Source organism: Lycorma delicatula, chromosome 3 (genome assembly GCF_047948215.1).
Source record: "Lycorma delicatula isolate Av1 chromosome 3, ASM4794821v1, whole genome shotgun sequence".
Classification (NCBI taxonomy): domain Eukaryota; kingdom Metazoa; phylum Arthropoda; class Insecta; order Hemiptera; family Fulgoridae; genus Lycorma; species Lycorma delicatula.
Genome location: NC_134457.1, coordinates 2,035,296 through 2,060,495, shown reverse-complemented (window position 1 = coordinate 2,060,495; position 25,200 = coordinate 2,035,296). Strand labels below are relative to the sequence as shown.

At 32.4% G+C, this 25,200-nt stretch overlaps 1 protein-coding gene across 5 annotated transcripts in view; it reads right to left on the bottom strand.

Moving 5' to 3' along the window:
- The window catches only part of l(3)76BDm (trafficking protein particle complex subunit 8 homolog l(3)76BDm), a 130,430-nt gene that overhangs the window by 104,601 nt on the left and 629 nt on the right, over window positions 1-25,200 (bottom strand). For all 5 annotated transcript variants that reach the window (XM_075359351.1, XM_075359353.1, XM_075359352.1 and 2 more), the window contains exons 2-4: window positions 22,751-22,912; window positions 4,534-4,647; window positions 12-189 (exon numbers count right to left, since the gene is read on the bottom strand). In XM_075359351.1, the coding sequence (XP_075215466.1) occupies window positions 12-189; window positions 4,534-4,647; window positions 22,751-22,912 (454 nt within the window). The remainder of the gene's footprint in view (window positions 1-11; window positions 190-4,533; window positions 4,648-22,750; window positions 22,913-25,200) is intronic.

Genomic DNA, 25,200 nt, shown 5'->3' with positions numbered 1-25,200 from the left:
TATGTACTTACATCTTAATATCTGTATCGATGTTATCGTGTAATAAAACATAATAACGGAGAATATTTGTTGAACTAAACCATTTTGGTAATGCATTAGGAACTTCTATTTGCATTTTTCCCAATTCTTCACCCATTCGGCTAAGACATTCGGTCGGATTAGACTCTTTAGATGACACCACTAATATACCTATATGAATGCATTAAGGAAAGTCTACTTTTTTATCAATAATTTTAAAACATTCACTACTTACTGCTTCACTTAGTTAGCCGGGGGGGGTTTGAATCACTTTATTATGGTGTGTAGCCAAACTGTTTTAAAACTTACAAACTTTCAATATTAACAATTCTTATTAACCTAAGCTACAATTGATTTTGTATAGTTGTACACTAAAAGTGATTAAATTATAATAACCTTATTATCGTTGTTACAAACCTACAATAGTGTATGTATATGTATGTACGCGCGCACAGTGTGTATGTGTATGTAATCTGATGTTTTATTGAATTTATAAAAAAAGTATTTATTGAATTAAATAAAGATGTTTATGATTACTTTTGGTTTCACGTTTTTAAATTTAATGTTAAATAATTAAATGTCGATTTTCCATACGTTCAACTATCTGATTGCTTATATCATCAGTAATAGACGATTTAAAAAATAATGAATACATTATTTTAAATCTAAAATTCTTTTTAAATAAAGTTTTGCTTCAACAGGAAATGTACTTTTATCAATCCTTGTTTTTACTGGGTTTTTTAAATTATTTTTTTGCAATTTTTATAGAACTTTTTCAGTTCCAAAGAACCTTTTTAATTTTACTGCAAATAATTAATTTTTTTTACATTTTTCTCTTTTTACTATGCACAATACCCATTAAACTTTAAAATATGTCCAAAACGAATGATAAACAACCTTAATTTTCAAATTATCTGGAATTTTAATTTGGCCTTGCAAAGACCAATCTGAACAATCAACATTCCATTATAAATAATTTGTAATCATAATATGATTTTAAAATGACTTATAAGCTGACTTACATTTCTGGAGCTGGTATAATGCATTCTGTTACATTTTTCATAAACAGAATTTTGATGTTACGCTCAGAATAAATAAAAAACATGGAGAAAACCTATTAGTCTAAAAAATAATCTTCAAAAACATACTGTCACCCTGTTGAGATGCATATGCTTTGTTTGTACTGTATTTCATAAATATCACTTCTATAAATGTATTCATGCGACTATTATTTTACTACTTTGTGTTTATAATATCATCCACATTATTCTGATATTGAATGCAAAGAAAGAGCTATCCTAAATAAGCATTAAAATAAGTTGGAAGTAAACAAAAAAATGTTAATAAAAGAATAACAATAATAATACATGCCAATTAAATTAACAGCATATTCTAACAGAGAAATGTATATTTCTAACAATGAATAATGAATATTTCTAACAATATGGAATAAATATAAAGAAACAAACAACTGTTGTAATTTTCATCAATTTTTAACAAAAATGAACAATTATCATAAAAATATCATAACTATTGAAACCTCCAACTCAAATTACTATGAAATGGAACACAATAAAAAAATAAATTATTTAAATGTAAATGTTAAAATAAATAAACACAATCAAATAATAACTGGATATATAAAAAACCTAACTCGAATGAAATCATTATTAACAAGAATTCTAATCATTCTTGGTCCTAAAAAACTAATATTTTTAAACACATAATAGAGCAGCAATAAACTTTATAAATGATAAACAGGAATTGTATAATGAAATAAATAATAAAAATATAGCTACAGGTTGATTCAAAGAAACAGGAAATTTAAAAAATTAAATAACGTTAATGAAAATTTTTTTTTAGAAAATGAATTTTATTTCATGTAATTGTACAAATGTTCCCATTTTAGGATACATACATTTTACTTTATTTTTTAAAGATGACATCTTGCAGGTGACCTCCTCTTCTACGTAAACACTCACAAAGTCTCTTCGTTAAATTGTTCGTGGTTTGACGTAACATCTCAATTGGAATTTCCGCAATTGCTTCTCAGATCTTTGCCTTCAGTTCTTCCATTGTAGCAGGTCTACTGAGGAACACTTTGCTTTTAAGGTGACCCCACAAAAATTAATCGCAAGCTGAGAGATCAGGCGATCTGGGAGGCCATCTATGTCACCATTTCATGAAATGACACGTTGTCCAAACAATCGGCGTACAGCTGCCATAGATATTCATGCAGTATGTGACGTTGCTCCGTCTTGTTGAAACCAGGCTGTGTTAAGAATCGGTGGAAATCTCTTTTGTTGTTCCACAATAAAGGTTTCAAGCACGGCTACGTAACGAGCCGACATCACTGTAATCGCAAGACCGTTGTCATCCTCAAAAAAATAAGGGCCTATAACACCGTAAGATGACATAGCATACCACACGGTCACTTTCTGGCTGTGCAACGGACGCTGGTGTAGCTGCGTAGGATTTTCTTGTGCCCGGTATCTGAAATTTTGCTTGTTAACAAATCCACTGAGGTGGAAATGAGCTTCGTCTGACATCCACAGTTCGTGAACAAACTCTTCGTTATCGTTTATCTTCTGAAGCATTACATTACAGAATTGTGCTCGCACAACTGCATCGTTCGGTTTCAGTTCCAGGACGATCTGCTACTTGAATTGATGGAATTGCAAGTCCTTCACTAACATTCTTCGAACACTTGAACTATGCGATTGTAAAGATGCTGAGAGACGACGGATTGACTGATGTGGACTTCGTGTGACAGCATCTTGTAAAGCTTGAACATTCTGTGGTGTACAGTTGGTTCGCTCACGGCCTGGAGGTTCCTTTTTCATTGCCGAACCAGTTTCCTCAAAATTAGATATCCATGTTTTAAATGCACGTGCAGATGGAACACGGTCGTGCTATCCCAGATTAAAATGACGGCGAAATTCTCTACACGCTCCCTCCACACTGTCATTGTTTTTGTAAAACGCTTTGATAGCAAATGCATGTTGCGCACCACTCCAAGGATCCATGACAACTAAATGGCAGGTTAGGTTAGAGAGGCTGGCGCCACTTATCAAGTGGTACCAATTGCCCACGGGTACCAACACAACTTTCAAAATTTCCCGTTTCTTTGAATCACTCTGTATAAAAATTGGATACCATATGTATCATTGATTGATAATATATATTAAAAAAATATAATCCAGAATTTTTCAATAACACAATCATTACTACATTAATACTTATACATAAAAATAAAAATAGTGAAAATATTTATATAAAGTACTCTTATACAAATAAAATTATAGAAAACTTGATTGACGCATATAATGATAAAAAATAAGCCTGCTTATAGATCTGTTAATCTTATAATAAAACATTTAAAATATTATAATAATAAAAAAGCAAAAAATAAATATGATTCTTCCAGTATTTATAAAATAAAATGCAACAACTGTGAAAAGATATATGGTAAAACAATAGGTTCTTTACAGATAGATTTAATGAACATTTTAGATTATTTAAAAAAAAAAAAAATAGGTTTCTCAAATGTAGATGATCATTTAATAAATAATAATCATAATATAACTAGTTTAGAAAATAACTTAAAATAATCAAAAGAGTAAATATTAAACATGAAAAGAATAAAAAATTAAAAATTTAAAAAAAATTGTATATATATATAAATATAAACTTAAATTCAGCTTTATAAATCTGCAAACATAATTTGATGGGAACATTCTTACTAAAATTATTTCAATTGGCATACAAAGACAAGATATTGATAAATTTATAGGTATGGCAATACTTTTTCATTCTCCTGACTGAACAAATGTTTGTTCTGAATTTATATATTTTTTTAAATTTTATTAATGACAATTTTTAGAAATTAAATGTGATAAAATTTAATGTGTAAATGTAGACAGATAAAGAATTATTAAAAAATATCACTTAAGATGGACTTAGGCTCGAAAATGTTTTGAACATAAAAATGTACAGGTAAGAGTGTTCTCTAATTCTGTACTTTACAAAGGCTGAAAAAATATTATATTATATATATATTTATATTTTAATAAAATTTCATTTATTATAAAGCGGCTATGGTAGCAACATAAATAAAAAATGTGTTGACTGATTAATTATCCTTCTTTTATAATGACCTATAATTCTTCACGCCTCTGAATTTGTAGAAAATCTAAACACCATAAACATACTAATGACTCTTTTACATTAATGATTTTAAGATTTATACTTATGGAATAAGGTAAGTTGAGTGATAAAAAATTCAGAATAATTTTAGATAAAAAAGGAAAAAAATATTTTAAACAACTTTATTGAGTCTGACTGAAACTTCATTTTTGAAATTTTATTTTCAAGAAAATTATCAATGTTTTTCGTGATTAATTACTGATTAAACATAGTATCAAACTGCGATTCGCATTGTAACAAAAATGTAACTTCTTACATTTTACTGATAGATTTCAAATTAAAAATTGAAAAATTTTTTCTAAAGGATACATCCCAGATAATGTTTTATAAACTCATGGTCTGATGGAAACTGGACTTGCAAAAATGTCTCCCTCCACGATTCAAACCAAGGAAATGAACAAGGAATATCAATTAAAATTCCACCTGAAACAAAAAAATTGTAATATGTAATAAATAATGGGTTTTATATCATTAATTAAAAAAAGTAACAACCTAAACTAAAACATTATAATACGCTAAAATTTATAAAAACATGTTAACAAAAACAAAATGTTTTAATTTTCAGAATACTAAATTAAATTAACAAGTTAAAAGCTCAAGAAATCTTATAAACATTATGCAATCCTTTCATAAATTAAGATGATATTAACATAATTGTTTACTTTAATGATGAATAAATAATACAATTTGTACTCTATGTAAAATCCACGCAAAAGAAATTTCCATCCTTAATTCTGATAAAGATGAAATTTTATTTATATATTATTAATTCTAAAATTAACATTAATTAATCCGATAGTTTTTAGCACAAATTTATTGAAATGATTAATTAATTCAGTAATTTTTTGAACGTTTGATATGAGAATAATCAATGAAACTTTTAAGTGTTAAATATTCTAATAAATTTTAACAAAATCAGTACATATAGTAATAATTCTCTTACTAAGAATTTCCCTACAGCGGAAGTCTCTCTTTAGAGCTGGTCTTTAATAAAATATATTATTCCAATGTGGAAATACTGGAATAATATATTTTAATTCATTTATCGAGTCAGATACAAATCCAGGAATCTCTCAATAGCTATGGTACTACCAGGCTGACATCCACTGCAGATGTCATCCACAATCATACTCCATACAATAATTTTATGAAGAATTTGTATAACTTCCTTCTGAAACAGGAAGTTTAATCCATCTTTTAATTATCAAATGAAGGGGTATTATGTTCCCATATTTACAATTTCTTCAGAATGGTAGTCCAGAAAAAATTAATTGCAATTTGTTCATTAATTGAGAAGCTGGTATATAAAAATATATATATTGCTTCAGGTGTAATGTGAGAATTGCTTGTCCACTATACATACCTTTTTACTTTAGTATTGGGGTTTTAAGATTGTTGTTGTTTTTATAGCATTTCAAATTATATTACTATAAATATCATCTGAACGTAAAATTTTATAAATCAACGAAAACATCTAATGTAAAGTTTACATATCTATCACACTTTTACAAAAAGTATTTGAAGTGAGTGTCCTGTGCAACGATGCACTTTTATGCTTGAGTGATTACACCTGACATAAAACATTGTGGTCATGTCATCAATTTTTTGTTCAATGTTCACCTTCTTTGTCGACAGTTCATCAATACTGTGGAGTATTTGATAAATAAACTCTATTCTTCTAATACCCCGAAGGAAAAAATCACAACTATACATACACAACTATACGAAGAAAACAGAGGCCACTGCTCAATGTTGACAGTTCTTTCTTCTGTAAAACCTGCATGAACGCGTGGTACTGATCGTTTGATATGTGACATTTTACTCTGTCTTATTGGAAGAAGCTTTATCATGATCTGTTAACTAAGCGTAGAATTATTCAAAGATTATACAGTACACTTCTGTACTGATAGTCCTGTCAAAAAAAACAATGGCCCCACTACATGATTATCAGAAACGGTATACTATATAATGATTTTCTCATTGTGAAGTGGATATTCAAAATCCTGTGAGGATTTTCAGTCATCCGATACCAGGTGTTGTACAAATTAAAATGCTCAGAAAAACAAAACAACACCTCTCAGACATAAAAAAACAGCATCTATCTGCCCATTGACAATGATTAGAAGCCAGTCGCAATAATTACGATGTTTCACCTTGTATTGTACATTATTAAACAATATAGACAGCAAGATGTGAATTTTATACAGCTTTGTTATGATGACTCGCATACAAATTTTTTTAGACTGGCAGAAATTCTTCTTTGAATATCGGCTAAGGCCTCTGGAGTCCTAACAGAAGGTCCTTCCTCTATTCCATTTTACTTTTGAAACTGATCCTTTTGTACGGTACTTTTTAACCAAATCATGTATATTATTCTTGCTGGGATACTGTCATTTCCGTCAAATGTTAATTTTTCTATGAATATTTGACATGTTTCTTGAAAAGATCCAAAACACATTAAGCTTCCACGATACCGACCCTTTCCTTGATCGATTAAGGCATTTTAAAAAACACAACTGTAAAGAAGGAAACTAAACTGCACTGAAGCATGAACAGTTTACAACTGACAACAATAGACAAGAGTAGTAACATACAAATCCAACAGTGGTGCTGGTAGTAGCAACTTTAGAGGTGACAGTAAAATAACTTATGTGTGAGCTAGCTCAGTTCAGTTTTAAGTTGCTCATCCAGTATGATTCTTATAGATACACTAGCATAGTTATAATTAATGTGATTAAATGTACAATATGTTTGAATGTGTATATGTGTTTGTAATCAGAGTTAGCGGTAAAAAAAAAAATTGTAAGTGATAAAAATTGAATTTAATTAACTTCATAAATATGAATAAAAATGTTCAATAAACTGACATAAACTATTTCAATCAATTTAAATAACTGATATCAGTGTCAATTTTTCCATTTTAATCAACTGTATAAATGATTAAATATTATAAGTTAATAATTTTTAAAGAACAGGAAATTATCAAGAATCTAGAAAAAAAATTATTTTACCATTTAATATATACAACAGTGCACTTTTAAAATGCAGTACAAAATTCTAAAAATATTTTAACAACCACTTGCTTTCAAAACATATGGAAATTGTGCTTCCAGAAGATTTTTTCAAATTATAAACACTTCATCGGTGTAATTAATCACCTAAGATATTAGCTACTCTAGTCAGGAAGAAGCTATAGTAGCTCCACAAAGATAATCTGGAAGTACAATTTTTCCACATTTTTGAAGTTATAAATATTTTAAAAGTTATCCATCTTATTGTTCTCATCAATGAACTGAACAAATAATATTGAGAACTTATATTAAAAATAACAGCTATATTAATATTTTTAATCATAAAAAACAAGAAATTTATTGAATTTATCTATGCAACATGAAAGATAAAACAAACAATAATGTGTTAAAAAAAGAAATAGGTCACTTACATTTGATTAACATACGTTTACATAACATGTACATATGAACACATTTTTAAAAACACATGCCACAGAGTAAATATACATTCATTCATTAAAACAGCTAATATTACTATTATTAATTTCAAAGAAAGATTTTAAAACTATATATAAAATTTTATTAGTATTGTTCAAAACGATATTAAAATTTTATGCGTATATGGTTTCTCTAAAAACATTAAAATCAAGTTACAATGATATAAAAAGTTACTTGATCTACAAGGGTTATTTTTTTTCAAGGTCCGATCGGTCGTGAAATAAAAACCCGCGCAAAAATCGGATGAACCTTTGCGCATATGTGTTGCGCAGCATCTCTAGGTTTAGCCTTCAGTCACGCTGCGTCACTTCATTTAGTTCTAAACACGCAGCTAGCACGTAAACATATTTACAACAACAGCATCTCCCACCAAGTGTGAAGTGCGTACAGTAATTAGATTTCTTCAGGCTGAGTGGTGTAATGCGGCTGAAATTCATCGACGAATTATTAATGTGTACGGTGAAACTTCAATGAGTGACAGCAAAGTGCAACAATGGTGCAGGAACTTTAAAGCAGGACGTACAGATGTTCATGATGCAGGCGGTCAGGGAAGGAAGCGAGTGTCAACCGATGATCTCGTTGAGCAAGTGGATGAGGCGATTCGAGAAAATCGTCAGTTCACAATTTCAGTATTGAGTGATTCGTTTCCTGAAATTTCAAGGTCAGCTCTCTACACCATTTGAGTAAGAGACTTCAGTACCGCAAACTATGTGCGAGATGGGTTCCAAAGATGCTGTCCGACCATCACAAAACAATGAAAATGGATACCTCCCTAACGTTTTTCCAACGCTACCGCAATGAAGGAGAAGATTTTTTGAACAAAATTGTCACAGGGGACAAGACACGGGTCCATTTCGAAACTGAAGAAACAAAAGAACAATCCAAACAGTGGATGCATTCTCATTCTCCCGGTAAACCAAAGAAGTTCAAGTGAACCTTCTCCAACAGAAAGCGTATGGCTACTGTGTTCTGGAACCAGAATGGAGTTCTCTTGGTGGAATTCATGGAACGTGGCACGACCATCACTGCAGCCGCATACTGCGTGACTCTTCAACGTCTACGAAGGGCAATTCAGAATAAGCGGAGAGGAATGTTGTCATCAGGCATTGTCTTTCTCCATGACAATGCTCGGCCGCACACTGCAGCTGTAACAAAGAAGATCCTGCAGTGTTTTCGTTTGGAAGTGTTTGATCACCCACCATACAGCTCGGACTTGGCTCCATCTGATTTTCACCTCTTTGCTAGGAGGACAACATTTTGGCACTGGCATCAAGCTGCAGACCAGCATAGAAAAATGGCTGAAAACACAGATGGCTCCGTTCTATGATGAGGGTATTGGAAAGTTGGTACCACGCTACGACAAATGTCTAAATCAGAGGGACGACTACGTAGAGAAATAGCGTTAACTATGTAAGTACTTGTTACAAATAAAAAATTTTTTATTTTCACTATGGTTTTAATTTTGTGACCGATCGGACCTTGAAAAAAAAATAACCCTCGTATTATCTAATGAAAAAAAAATGTTTTATTTTTTTTCCAGTAAAAATATCCTTAAAACTTCCAAATAATGTGGTATCAATCAAGACATAGAAAAATAACTTGGATTTTTTGTTTTTTTTAAATTAGTAAACATGACTTCAAAATACAAGAAATTGAAACCATTACAAATTTTTACTAAACATTTTACCACATGGAAGTACAATGGGAAGCAGTTAAAAATTACTCTTCAGAAAAATGCAATTAGTACATCTACCCAGTAATTGTCTACAAAAATTGAAATGATATTGAAACAGAAATATCCCAGAACAATTAATAAATTTCACCAAAATATTAACTAGAAAAACCTTCTTTTTCTTAAAAATTAACAATATAAGTAATATATATTTTAATCTAGATGCTTTCAATTTTTATTATTATGAGATTTAACTGAGTGGTCTATTTCCACATATTATTCATATAAAATTTTTGTATAGGTTTCATAGTCATCTATTTATTTTTGTATTATTGTATAAAAGAATGAATAAAAAATGAAAACAATGTTTGGTTTTTAATTTACTTCAAAACATTCATGTTTTCATATATATGTATGTGTGTGTTTTTAAACTACAGTAACATGTATAAGTTGGTGGAACAGTTTAATTTGGGTAGAACAAGTGTGAATGATCTCCATGGCTCTGGAAGACCGGTTGAACTTTCGACTACCGTGCTGCAAAATTGCATAAATGATCTTATTTGTTTTAGACAGGCGTGCTGTGAACAGTGAGTACTATTCTAACATGATTCAACAGAAAGTGAGACCTGCTATAAGGCAAAAATATCAGGGTACTCTCTCAGAAAGTGTGATTCTCTTGCATGACAACACGCATCCCCACATCGCTCAGAAATGGGAGAAACGCTCAAGAAGTTGGGTTGGGAGGTGTTGCCACAGCCTCCTTATAGCCCAGACTTTACTCTACTTGATTTTCATTTGTTCAGCCTGCTCGAAGATGTTTTACGCAGCAAGAAGTTCAATGACAATGAGCTGTCAAAAAAGTAGTACATGAATAGTTCAAACACCAAAGTAAAGACTTCTACGCTGTGGAAATCAGAAAGCTCACAGAACTGTGGGACAAGTGTCTAAATGTTTTAGTGTAAGTTTCATTGTCATTGAATAAATTGTTTTTTCTCTACATCAATTTGTCTCGTTAATTTATTGAATATCCCTTGTATATGTTTAAGCTTTATTCTATCTAATTTTGTTAAGAAATGCTTCTTATGACTCACAGTAGTTCCTTTAAAATAAATTAACTGAAAAATAAAAAGATTTTAAAATAAATAATTACATATTCGATTTAAATATACTTTGTTATTTATTCATTGTAATAAATATATCTCCCTTTATGAATCATGAGACCTTGCCGATGGTGAGAGGGCTTGAGTGCTCAATGATACAGAGTAGCTGGACCGAAGGTGCAACCATATCGGAGAGGTATCTGTTGAGAACCAGACTAAGGAATGATTCCTGAAAGAGGGCAGCAGCTCTTTCAGTAGTTGTTAAGGGCGTAGGTCACGAGGACTTAAATGGCCATATCAATATCACTCAATCTTCTAAGTACTGCGCAACTGAAAGCAATGGAAAACTACAGCCGCTGTTTTTCCAAGAAAATGTAACTCTCTGTAGTAACAAAGATGTAGGCGCCTTCCTTGGTAAAGTATTCCAGAGGTAAACTAGTCCCCTGTTCAGAACTCCAGGTGGGGACTACTAAGGAAGGGATCACCAAAAAAAAATTAAAAAACAACACTTTACGAATAGGAGTGTAGAATGTTAGAAGTCTAAAAATTGGTAGGTTAGAAAATATGAAGAGAGAAATGGATTGATTAAATGTAGATGTAGTAGGAATTAGCAAGGTTCGGTGGGAAGAGGAAAATGACTTTTGGTCAGGTGGTTTTAGAATAATTAACAGAGCTTCAAATAAAGGGCAGGCAGGAGTAGGTTTCGTAATGAACAAGAAGAAAGGGAAGAGAGTAGGGTATTTTAAAATAAATAGCAACAGAATCATTGTAATAAGGATAAAATCAAAACCTAAGCCGAAAACGATTGTTAGTGTTTATATGTCTACAAGTGCCCATGATGATGATGATGAGATATAAAGAAATTGACAAAACAATTAAACACATAAAAGGGGATGAAAATTTAATAATAGCTAGAGATTGGAATAGGCAAGGAAGGAAATATTGTGGGTGAATATGGGCTGGGCAAAAGGAATGAAAGAGAGAGGCCTACTTATAGAGTTTTGCACAAAGTATAATTTAGTAATTGCCGACACCTAGATTAAAAATCATAATAGAAGAATATACACATGGAAAAAAACCAGGTGATACTGCAAGGTATCAGATAGATTATATCTAATAAGCAAAGTTTAAGAAATCAGCTCGTCGACTTTGATAGCAGACATTGATAGCGACCATAATTTAGTGATAATGAAATGTAGATTGGGGTTTAAAAACCTGAAGAAAAGGTGTCAGATAAATCGGTGGAATTTAGAGAAGCTTGAGGAAGAGGAGGTAAAGGAGATTTTTGAGGAGGATATCGCAAGAGGTTTGAGTAAAAAAGATAAGGTAGAGTAAGAGAGAGAAATGTATGATAGAGAATGTTAAAAAGGAAATTCTTACATCAGCAGAAGCAAACTTAGGCGGAACAAAGAGAACTGGTAGAAAACCTTCGATATCAGAGGATACACTGCAGCTGATGTATGTGTGTAGAAATTAAAAGAATGCTGATGATGAAGAAAGTAAAAGGAACTATCGACAGTTAAGAAATACTATAAACAGGAAGTGCCAATTAGGAAAAGAAGAGTGGATTAAAGAAAAGTTTTCAGAAGTGGAAAGAGAAATGATCATTGGTAAAATAGATGGAGCATGCAGGAAAGCATAAAGGAAAATTTTGAGGTACATAAATTAAAATCTAATAATGTGTTAAAACAAAGATGGTATACTGATTTATAATACAAAAGGAAAGGTTGATAGGTGGGTGGAATATATTGAAGTTATAGAAAGGAAATGAATTAGAAAATGGTGTTATAGAGGAAGAAGAGGAAGTCAAAGAGGATGAAAGGAGAGAAACAATACTGAGATCTGAATTTAAGAGAGAATTAAAAGATTTAAATGGCAGAAAGGCTCCTGGAATAGATGGAATACCTATAGAATTACTGCACAGTGCAGGTGAACAGCATAGATGAAGCCCTACGCAAGAATTACTGCATGAAAATAAACAAGAACAAAACAAAAGCAATGCAATGTAGTAGAAATAATGTAGATGAACCACTAAATATAAAAATAGGAAGAAAAAGGATTAAAGAGGTAGAAGAATTTTGTTATTTGGGAACTAGAATTACTAAAGATGGACGAAGCAGGAGCGATATAAAATGCCGAATAGCACAGGCAAAACAAGCCTTCATTCAGAAATATTATTTGTTTACATCAAAAATTAATTTAAACATCAGGAAAACGTTTTTGAAAGTATGTTTGGAGTGTAGTTTTATATGGAAGTGAAACTTCCATATAAAAGCTTTTGAAATGTGGAGCTATAGGAGAAAGTTAAAAATCAGATGGGTGGATAAAGTGACAAATGCAAAGATGATTCAGCAAATTGATGAAGAAAGAGGCATTTTGAAAAATAAAGTTAAGAAAAGAGACAGACTTGTAAAGCATACTGGAATAGTCGCTTTAATATTGGATGAGCAGTAGAGGGGAAAAATTGTGCAGGCAGGAAACGTTTGGAATATGTTAAACAAATTGTTAGGGATGCAGGATGTAGGGGGTATACCAAAATGAAACGACTGGCACTAGATAGGGAATCTTGGAGAGCTGCATCAAACCAGTTAAATAACAAAAAAATATATATACATATATAAAGCTTTCATGGTACATTTGGGAAACATAATGATTGACTATTTAAAATTTTCTTTAATGAAATAAATTTCTTTAGTTATGAATTACGAAACTGACAAGATTAAATGACAATTGTGTATTAATCTACATGAATACTACTTGCTATCAGTTGCATTTTTTATAAGAACATCTTCCTCAAACACTGTCTGATGGTTTATCAAATTGAAGTTTTGTTTGTACTTATATATGGAATATTTTTCTAATACATTTAATTTTGTCATCTTTGCATGTAACAATTCCTTAAATACGAATGGAGTGTTTAATTCACCAACCGAATCACCAATGTTTAACGATAATACTTCTATTTGTATCTTGTACCTTTGAAAATCGTTATTATATGATGAGGTGAGAGACATCGAGCGGAAAGATTTTGCTAGACTATTTGTCACTGCCGAAGGTGATGAAAGGAGTTCTTGATCAATAAGACCGAGAATAGATTGTTTCGGTGATCCGAAAATTGCACGAATTTTCTTCCATACAGCAGACGTGGGAGTAGTGCGTGAGATAGTGCTCACGTATTTCGTCCATGAATTCCTCTTAGCGTTCAAGAATACCCGACGGCACACCGCTCTAGCCCTGCGGTATAAATTTAGATGTTCTGCTGTAGGCCTACGATTAAATTTGCGTAGTGCCTGCCGTCGATTCCTAATAGCATTTTTGCAATCATCGTTCCACCATGGAACGAAAGGACGTCTAGGATTACCCGATGTTTGTGGGATAAATCTGTTGGCATTCTCAAGTATCATGGACGTAAAAGAGGAATATTGGTCGAGGATGTTCGCTCCATCGTCATACTGCGATTGGAATGCTTTATGGTATCCACTCCAATCTGCCTTTTCAACAATCCATCTCCGTGGCCTTCTTTTAATCTCGCAGTGTACACCGAAACCAATAATAATTGGTCTATGATCACTGCCGTGAAAGTCATCACAAACAGACCAATTTAAAATTAAAATGTAAATTCGGCGAGCATATGGAGAGATCAATGTTAGATACAGTACCAGATGATGACATGAATGTGTGATCCATTATTCAGTAAACAAAGGTCCAAGTCTTGTCTCACTCTGTTTATCATATTTCCTCGAGTGGAGCAGAAGATTGAGCCACAGGAAATATGATGGGCATTGAAGTCTCCTACTATTAACGATGGAGATGGTATTTGCGTGAAGAGATTTGAGACATCTAGAGCACTGAACTCAGTGTTCGGTGAGAGATACATACTTCTCACAGAAGTATCCTCTGAGTGTAATTGGGTCGTGTTGTAGAAGGTGAGTTTCTTGGAAACACATGATTAGTGGAACATGTGCGTGCGCCAGTACTCTAATATCTTTAATGCGGGACCGAATACCTCGAACATTCCACTGAATAATTTTCATAAGTGTAAAAAAAAAAATAGAAAAATTAAATTTCAGAAATTATATAAAAATTAGCTGTACGTGATTCGGTTTTTCTTTTATGTATTTTTATTTTAAGGAACTCTGATACCTTAGGGTCGGGTGGTTCTTCAACCATATCCTCAAGTATATGAGGTGATGGGGTTGGAGGAGATTTATTTGAATGGGATGTTGCAGTAGACATCCCAGAGGAGATAGTTATGTGGGTTCCCTTTACGGGGAGCTTATTAGGTGGCTTACTGCCAGCTGTGATAGTCGCTACTCGTGCCGGTACGACTTTGGGAACAGGAACTTTCGCATGTATCACACTGTTAGATTCACTAACTGCGACGGAGGACTTTTTATTCATTTTTGTCAGCTCTGAGATAGTGGCTGTAAGTGAAGCTACTTGATCAGAAAGCATCTGAACAAGTTTTTTAAGCTCATTGCAGGATCCGCACTGCTGATTATTAACATTTGTAGGAATTTGTTTAGATGTAGCGGTGGCAAAAGATACATCTGGTTTAACCAGGTTCCGTGAATTGTTTATCTTTTTATATTCTCTACGTGCAGCCGGGAAAGATAGTTTTTGCTCCGTACAGATTTTGAGAATTACCTTTTTTTCTTTAAAAGTTGGGCAATCTCGGGAGCGGGCTGTATGTGGACCACTGCAGTTTGCACATTTTTCACTTTCTTCGCAGTTAGTGTCGTTGTGACCTTCTTTACCACATCGAGCACAGATCTCAGTTTTCGTGCAAGATGTTGTAGTGTGACCAAAACCTTGGCATCTGAAACATCGCCGTGGGTTGGGTATGAATGGTCGTACCCGAACCGAGAGGTAACCCACTTTAATCTTCTCTGGTGGAACAGGGAGATTGAATGTTAGTATAAGAGATGGTGTCGGTTCTTCTGTTCCGTTCTGCCGTTTCATTATACGTTTCACTTCAACAACATCTTGGTGGCAAAGCTCATCAACTATTTCAGAGATATCTATATCTAAGAAGTCTCGACAAAAAATTACACCCTGACTCGTATTTAATGTTTTGTGGCTTTCTGCACTGATATTTATACCACCCATATTACGGAGACGTAAGATAGATCGACTCTGTTCATCGTTGAATGTTTCGATCAGAATCGATCCGTCACGTAATTTCCTGATATTCTTCGGGGAGCCACTTGCACCTGTTATGGTTTTGTTTATTAAGAAAGGTGAAACCTTTTGAAGGGAGCCACCTTCCTGACTGTTTCTGAGAACAACGAATCTAATATTTTTAGAATTCGATTCTAATAAGTAATGGATCTCTTCAGTAGGACTTTTATCCTCGTCAGACAAAGCTGACCGAGGTATCTTCACAAGACTGGATTTGGTGGTTTTTTCAGATGGACCACCAACCATCGTGTTAATTATTGGAACTGAAATTTTGGTCCCACGAGTACCGGTGAAAAATGGACCACTCCAGCAGAGCGCACGCGTACTGGAGCTAGAGCTAAATACTAGAGCTAAAAACTGGGTTCGCCCTGGTGCCCAGAGGACATCACTCGAGACTCACTACGTAAAGCCATTCACCAATCGGCACGATTTGTTCCCACCTTGGGTTACGATTGCATTTCGTAAGATGTCGCAACACCACCGAGTGTAAATGTAAGAAATATAAGTGTAGGTTGTTGTTGTGTAATTGTGTATGTTGTAATTTATGTAGTGTTCTTGGTGTAGTATATGTGTATAATGTAAAGTGTTCTGCAGCTCATTGTATAGTGGGAAGAAAAGCTGCAGAGGCTAGGCCCGTGGGGACGCCAACCCCCAAAGTCTTAAAAAATAAGACTCCCTGTCGGGGATTCACTCTTTTGTGTCTTATTATGTTTTGATAGTTGTTTTTACCTACCTTGTACGAATTAAAGGAAGTAATGTGATGGTGAAAAATTTTGGTTTTCAGATTTCAACAGAAATATCCATTTTGACTGTATGTACATATGTGCTTGCGTATGTATCTCGCGTAACTCAAAAACGATTAGCCGCAGGATGTTTGGATTTAGCACTGTTTTTAACATCTAGTTGTGCATCACCCCTTTTGACTGCAATCGACTGAACCAAAAGTATCCAAAAAGGCCCAAAATCAATTTTTTTTTCTTAACTGCAGTAATAAGCCCTCATTGACAGCCTTCAACAATATCTCATAAGTGGTACTTATTTTCACCGGTTCCAGATTATGGCCAAATAAAATTTTAATTAATGCAATATTTAGATCTTACAAGGGTTAGGCACATAGGTTCAAATCTGACTTGATCTCGCTTTTTTAACTTTTTTTTAAATTTAAACATACTGATTTATTAATAATTATTAACCATCGATTTAAAAAAAAATATATATGAAAAAATATCAGAAGTTATTAATGAAATAGAATTCTATGTCCTTTTCATTTAAAAAAAAAATGTGTATATATAACTTAATAGGCGTACAAGTTAGACATGTGATGTCCATATCAGATTTTTATAAATATTATTAATTAAAGTAGTATCATATCCATTTTCAACTACTATATGTTTTATGATGCTTATTTCATTATTTAACTTTTCATTGTTATTATTATCATCTTTTATGACCGCACAGGATCACTTTAGTTAGACCATCAACCAAGTCCCTTCGATGGGACTGTTTGGGCCTTGTGGTCCTCCCAGTGCTTTTTCATACATTCCAATCTTTGTGCCCTTTCTAGCGTTGAAAATGTTTGTGGTGTGAGTTTTTTCTTTGTGAGTGTGAAGCAAGTGTTTTTGTTCTTGATTTTCTTGTTTAATTTTATCTTATCTGTGGTTTCTTCTGGTGTAAGGTTGATTTCCTTTAGATCCTTTCTTATTTCTCTGATCCATCTGCATTCTGTATTGGTGTTTTTCAAATTGAGACTGTACTATACTAGCTATTTTAGAATTCTTGAATCTTGCATCCTCATGATATGTCCAAAGAATCCTAGTTTCCTCTTACGCATGGTATCAGTGATGCATTCTAAATCTGTTCAAAACTCTGCTGGGCACAATCCACCACTGCCCGTCTTTCTGGTACTTTTTATCGATGCAAGTTCTTCCAATTCCTCTTTCAATTTTCTGAAATCTGTCTGTCTTTGATTGTTCATTCAGGTGGAGACGTGTTTCTGTAGCATAAGTGTAAGTGTCTTCTGGTTTTATAATTGTGTTTTAGTGTCTTATTTTTGCATTGACAGGCATTTTTTATTGTAAGTGTACCAGGTTAATTTTTGAGCTTTAGCTAGTTTGTTTCTTCTTATTCGGATCAAGATTTTTTCGTTTAGGTTGTTTGTTATTATGTTTCCGAAATATTTAAATCGGGGGTTACTGTTTTGATTTTATTACCATTTATGTTTATTTCTTTTAATTGTGTTGGTTTTTGAGGCATAATTTCTGTCTTTTCAAATGATAATTTGAGGTCAATTTTATTTGCAATGTTTTGAAGTTCTAATATCTGTGATTTAACATTATTTGTCGTTTGCTAGCAGTGCCAAGCGGTTGGTGAAACCATGACATTTTGATCTGGTTTTTCGGCCTATTTTTACTTTTGGGGGCATTTTTTGAGCCATTCCCTCATTACCATTTCTAAAGCACAGTTGAATAATAGAGGTGAGAGCCGATCGCTTTGACACAATCCTGTTTTGATCTCAAATGATTCTGAGCTAACCTTTGAATTTTACCTTCGACTTGGGTTTGTGAGGGTCAGTTTTATCATGTTTATTAATTTGGTATGTAGTCCGAGGTGTCTTAAAATTTTTTGTAGGGATTCTCTGTGGATGCAACCATAAGCTTTCTTGAAATCTAGAAATGTTATCACAATGTCTTTGTTTCTGTCCCTGTTGTAATCCGTTATTAGTTTGAGACTCATGATCTGATCTGGACACCTCCTCCAGAGTCTGAACCTCCCTGGTATTCTCCTAGTTCTTTCTCAAGTCGTGAACCAATCCTGTTGAGGATGATTCTTGAAAGAATTTTGTATGCTGTGTCTAGGAGTGAGTTTCCCCTGTAATTCTTAGGGTCTGTTTTGTCTCCTTTTTTTGCACAGCGGATGGATGAGGGCTATCATCCAGTGTTCTGGAGTTCTTCTTAGTTCCAGATTTAAATAACCTATTGATAAAGGGCAATTTTTGCTGATTTTCCTGCATGCTTCCAGGTCTCTACAAAAATCTGATCTTCTCCTGCTCCTTTGCAATTCGTCATATTATCCAGTGCTTGGTAGACTTCTTTTATTGTGGGAAGGTTGATGTTTTCTGGTGGTGTTGTTATTGGAGTTTGGTGTTGAAGTGTAAGGAGTTCTGTCGGATCTTCGCAATTTAGCTGTCTGTTGAAATATTTAGATAGGATCTCTGGATTGCCTTTATTGTAACCAATCCTGCATCACTGAACTAATAACTCAGTTTTTGTGCTACAATTCATTTTCCCAAGTCTTCTTTTTAGTATGGCCCATACATTTTCAATGGTATTCAGGTTGGCAAGTTCCCTGGTCATGAGGGGAAGTCAAATTTTTTTGTTTTTGAAGAGTTCTTTCTTTAATATGTGACATGGTGGAACGTCCTGTTGGAAAATGAGTTCTGGGTTCTTTTGCATAAGTGGGACAATTTTTTCTTTGGCTTATATTAATGTATCGGCCCAATTTCATCATCCTATCCACAGGTATATAATCTCCTGGCCCTCCACATATAAAACATCCCCAAATTATCTTTTTGACTGGGTGTTTGGGAACTAGTTGCAGGTGTGTTGGCGTAGTAGTCTTCTCATCTGCTGAATTATGAATGTAGGGTAGTCTCTCCCCTTGAACAAAGAAATAGTCTCATCTGCAAAAATAACTTTTTTCAACATCTCAATAGTCCATTCTTTATGTCCATTTGCCCATTGAAGTTTTTTTATCTTCATAACCTGTGTCAGAAACTGCTTCTTATTAGCTTTCCAAGCAATCCTTCCCATGCTAACAATCTTCAACGAACTGCTACATCAGAAACATTAGCCCCATTATCTCTTCAGTCCCTATTAAGGTCAACAGCTGAAAATCACGGATTAATTTTGGTTTTTCTTATTAGTAATCGATCCTGTGTAGACTGGTTTTCTTTTTCCATGGCCACATTTTCCTTTTCTCTTTGGACAGACGGAACCTTTTCATAATTTCATTTACAGTAACTAACCTCACACTACACACACTAACAATCTGTTTTTGAGTCATTTGTGTGTGATGGGACAAAGCAATAATTTTTTACCACTTTCGTGGGTTGATATCCATTGTATTAACTAGAAACGAATAACAGACCTATAACAAAAACTAATTGACAATGAGTTACAAAGCCACAAATACCGCTAATTCTGTTTGTATAAGAACTAACAGCATAACCTGAAACACCAAACAGCAAGCAGTCTGCCACAGCATGATAATTCTCTACAACAGAATAAAACTTCCCTTTGTTTGGATTAATTTGTTCGCTACTGTACATGTTAGTTATGTCATAATTAATCATTCTAGTGTCTTTATTTACATTTAAGCTATTTAATTTATTTATTAATTCGTAACCATTTTTTATATAAAATATATTAAGTAAATTCATTTTATTACTAAGAATTTTTTAACTATTATTTTAGATTTAAAATTGGTAAAAAGGGGGATTTTTATTAAAAAGTGGGCAGAATTAAACTGATTAAAGGTCACACTGGTATTAACACAAATTTAGAAACTAATAAAGATGACATAAAATTAAATATATTAGATATATATTATATTTATTGCATTATTATATTATATTAAGCCATTGTTGTATTTATTATATTAAACATATATTATATATTTATAAAATATAATAAATTAAATATATTAGAAAAATATTATGTACATAAATACAAACAAACTTTCAATTTGATAAACCATCAGATAGCGTTTGAGGGAGATGTTCTTATAAAAAGTACAACAGATAGCAGTACTCAAATAAATTAACACGCAATTATTATTATTTTAGTATTTTTATTTTACAGTAACAGAATTATTGCAATCATGACTGAGAATGCAGGATCTCACGAACTACTTTCATGAAAAATTAAGTTACAATATGTCTTATCTCAATATTAAGTTAGCTAGTTACTAGCTAACTTATTAACCTCAACTTTAGTTCATACTAAAGACTTATAGAATGTCTACATCCCAAATCCCCCCCCTCACTTCGAGGGAGAAGAACATCTGCTTCGTAGCGTGTCTGGTTGCTACACCACCCCTTCCATTCCTAGTCAAGAGTGGCTAAATCGGAGGACATCTTCTTGTCTTTAAACTGATCACATTTCACAGTCATCAGTTTGGCCTCGTCAGATGCCACCGATGCAGACATCCACATGCAGATGGCTCGAGAGACATCAACATTGGTAAATTCCGCCCTAGTCAAGTTTGCATTCAAAGAACACATCAGACTAACTCTACCACGTAGCCCTCAGGAACTGCTAAACTAACAGCCTACACGTGGAAGTTCAAAGACCCCGCACCTAACTCAATACATTCTATCACCTCCTAAAACCATATGTACCCTCATTGAAAACTTGAACTATTCTAACCGAGGCACAGTGCCAAGCATGCCTACCTCTGGCCGATCAAACTGCCCAAGCAAAAACCTAGCCACCCGGGGTAACAACACTAACATAATACCCTCAAACGCCAGTGCAGGAGAAGTAAGCTAGCCAAAAATTGGTTGTGAAATCACAGCAGTAGAAACCGCAAGGAAAAAAAACACTACCAGGTTTCACACTACTAAACTACATCAGTCGGTCGAAGACTGAGGCTAATGCAACTACAGGCAAAGATCCATTCGAGTCTGATGTGAAGGCGACCCTGCAAGAAATGCCCACAGTCATCATCTAACTGTTGCCAAACAAGCGATTTGGCAATCGCATAAAAACCCTCTGCATCAAAGAGCGAATGGATCACTATATACGACATTATGATCACAGGTTTTGTGCACCTCTGTCAATATTTTTTGAACCCAACGACAACAGAGTTTGTGATAAGCCTATTTAGTGTTTCAATTTTATGCAAACCTGTTAGCGAAAATTCAAGGAACTCAACACATCATGATGAATTTGTAAACTGTCTCTTTTCTTTTATCTTTTTATCCACTTGTTAATCCAAACTGTTATTCTTGACAGAAGGGCATCCAACTCCTTTGCTCATTATCACATTACTGTGTTCTCATTGAACTTCAGCACCTACTTTCTGAACATTTCATCTCTCATAGCTTTTTCACCATACACTTCACTAATCTGCCGTTAGCTGATGACATCTCTCCAATTGAAAAATCCGATAACTCTCTAATTTCACAATCGATGGGATTCTTGAATGACTTGAGCATTTGAAATGATGTAATCAACTGTAAAACAAAAGTCGCAATACTTGAAACGATGTCTATTGAAAGCCAACAAATGTGGTGCACAGTTCAGGGCTGCAATTGTAGCATTGTGGTGGTGGTAGAAGGAAATGGTACTTATTATCCACATACAACACTCAAATATATGATACAATTTTGGTGGATCTCCATTACCCTATCTTCTACAAACTCTTCAACACTATTTTTGGTTTGATGTAAAGTGGTGCTTGTAAAATTTACAACATTCCTGCTTTCTTTTATAAACAGATTTTTAATGATATTAACAAACTCGTTTGTAACTTAAATTAAGCACTTTTAATTAGTATACCGATTCATAAATATCTATGCAATTTACCATGTTTGCATTAAGACCACATTTCCCTTAAGAAAACCTGATTTATGATAACATTTTTAATTTAAATGAGTATGAAGATGTTTTATTTGTACGGTAAATGAAATCAACATTAATGATGGTAAAGTGGTTGAATAGACATCATATAAGAACAAAATATATGAACAAGAAATATAATCATACTTATTACAGTGCAACACATTTAAACCTATGTTTAAAAATTAAACACAAATTAATTTCACCCACATAGATAAATAACTATGCAAATAATTGTAACATTAATTTGTGAAATTATAGCATTATCTTTAAATGATTTTTATTTTGCAATTGTCTGCTTCAAAAATTCACAAAAAGCTCAATTTCAGTTCTTGTAACTGAACAATATATTACAGTGTTTTTGTACAATATTAAGCCCTATTACTAAAATAAATTACCGATACAATACTTTTGTTTAATTACTACTGACAAGGTTCTACTTACAGATTTCAAGTGATGTTGTCCTATCATTATTTCCTGAGCTGGCTGCTTCATTCAATAATTTCCTAGCCACTGTTGGTTGTGGAGGTTGTGAATGAACATCCTTCACTCTTATCCGTAAATTTTTGACAGGAATTGATGTCCCTGATGGATCTTTAATGTAAGCTATAGGGCAAAAAACAAATCACTTATTATTAAAAAAAGATAATTAATTTATACATAATAATAAAAAGTGGTTAATTTGAAATGAAATATAAAATATCTACCAAAGGACTGTAATGAAAATAAAAGGCATAAACATATTTAGTTATTAACTAAATGTCGCCAAAAGACCTCTAATCCTACCATTACTGTTATATCCTCACTCCAAATACCTCAATTTCAATAAGTTGTGACTGCTCAAACATACTATTATGACTAACTACTTAAAGAAATAATATTAGAGGTGATATATATGATAATTTTGTCTTTCATTTTCAATAAAAGAGGGTAGCTAAAAATTTATTGATCAACATTATAATACTATGAAGAAAATGTTTGATGAGTTTAAATAACACATTATTGCATGTAAATAAAAGTTTATTTCAAGAACTTAAAAAAAAAATTGTGTGGGAGTGCATAAATACTAACGAAAGTGTAATCTTAATATATTTAACTGCATTAAAAAAATTAAAAGATATAAAATATGTTCAATATGACTGAAAAATATGTTTCATGGTTAAATAAAGTAATCGTCAGATTTTTGTGCAACTTTAGAACCTTCAAAGTTTTCAACAATATTAGAATATTTGATCACTGACCATTATTAAGACTCTTAGTAAACAAATGCAATTCCTATCACTAAGACTAATAAAATGTCTGCTGAAAATAAAGCAAACATCATACCTTTTCTTGTCCATAAAAAAAAAATCATTACAATTTATTTAATAAAATTCCAACATGTAATATTTGCAATCAATGCTTTAATATTTAAGATAAATGCACAATGGGTTTATGATAGATCAATCTTTCAGTTTAGTTCCTGCTATTTAATATAGAAAAATTAAAAATCAGACAAAATCAAATACTACTAGTGTTTATTCCTAGCAAAATCTCATTAACTCTAAATATTGGATTAAGCAATAAGTTAAATAAAAAGTAATTATAAAATAAACGATTTACTGCAGGAGACCATATTATCTTAGTAGAAACTTACTAACAGACAATAGGCCTAGTTACAGTTTGACATCTGTGCTAGTTCAATCACACACTATAAAGTTTTATATTACTGAAAGTTATATTAACTATACCTCAATGACCAATTTTTACTATAACTAGTAAAAAATACTATTCAATGACAATAGGATTTTAAAATAATAATAATTTTCATCAATAAAAATATAATGGGATTTTTCTTATATTTTTTATTAAGTTTCAGTGATAGAAATAGAATATCTACTTGGGAGAATTACGCTTATGTAATTACATAAGTGAGAAAAAACTGCTGAAGAAGTAACAAAAACTATTTATTTAGCACCTTCAGCAATGAAGACTTTTCCAATACGTGTCTTCAAGTGGAAGCCCATTCAAAATGTGCTCAAATGGTATATTTCATCTATGCTAATTATTATCAGTTTGAAGATGTATTTACACTTTTAAAAAGTACATTTACCTTATCACAGGACAATATAAAATAATACGGGTAGAAATTATGACATTAACTCCATCTGCTTGTACTAATACAGTACACAAATATGTATCAGCAGCACAAAGATGAAATGAATAACCAATATAAATAAATACAAGTGTGAAAACACTCTGATGTTTGTTGTTTGTCAGGCTAGTGTTACTAAATCTCATACTGGATGAACTTACATGTTGAAAGAAAATTTAAATTTATAAACATATTAAGCACATTTAACCACAAACGTAAATAAAAAAACAAATGCAACCGTTAAAAATACTTTGCTTCTAAAAATCACAAAGATAACAGAAATATGTCACACAAGAATTACATATGCTTACAAATATATCACTACAGAAATTATGTTTGTATTTTATCAAGAAGTACTTAAAGATACTCGTACATAATTTTACTTTCAAGAATTTTTGTAGGTAATGATATAGTTAACTTATTAAGGGTAGAACTCAATATGAAGAAAACACATTTCTTAAAAGCTTTCTCATCCATTTTTTATTGTTAACAACTTTTAAATTGTAAAGAAAATTTTGAGTAATAATCTCCCACTAAGACAGTTTTTCTCTGAAACAACTAAATACACTATTCAATGTAAATATTTTCTAATACTACATATTAAGATTCCTGGCATCATAACTTTACATATAATCAAAGAACCAATATATTTTGACTTAATATCAGTTCGTGCCACTTTTAGTTTAAAAAATGAAAAATAGCAAATTTGCACATATTATTACCTGAAAATTCTAGAAACTAAAAAATATGAAAAAGTAAA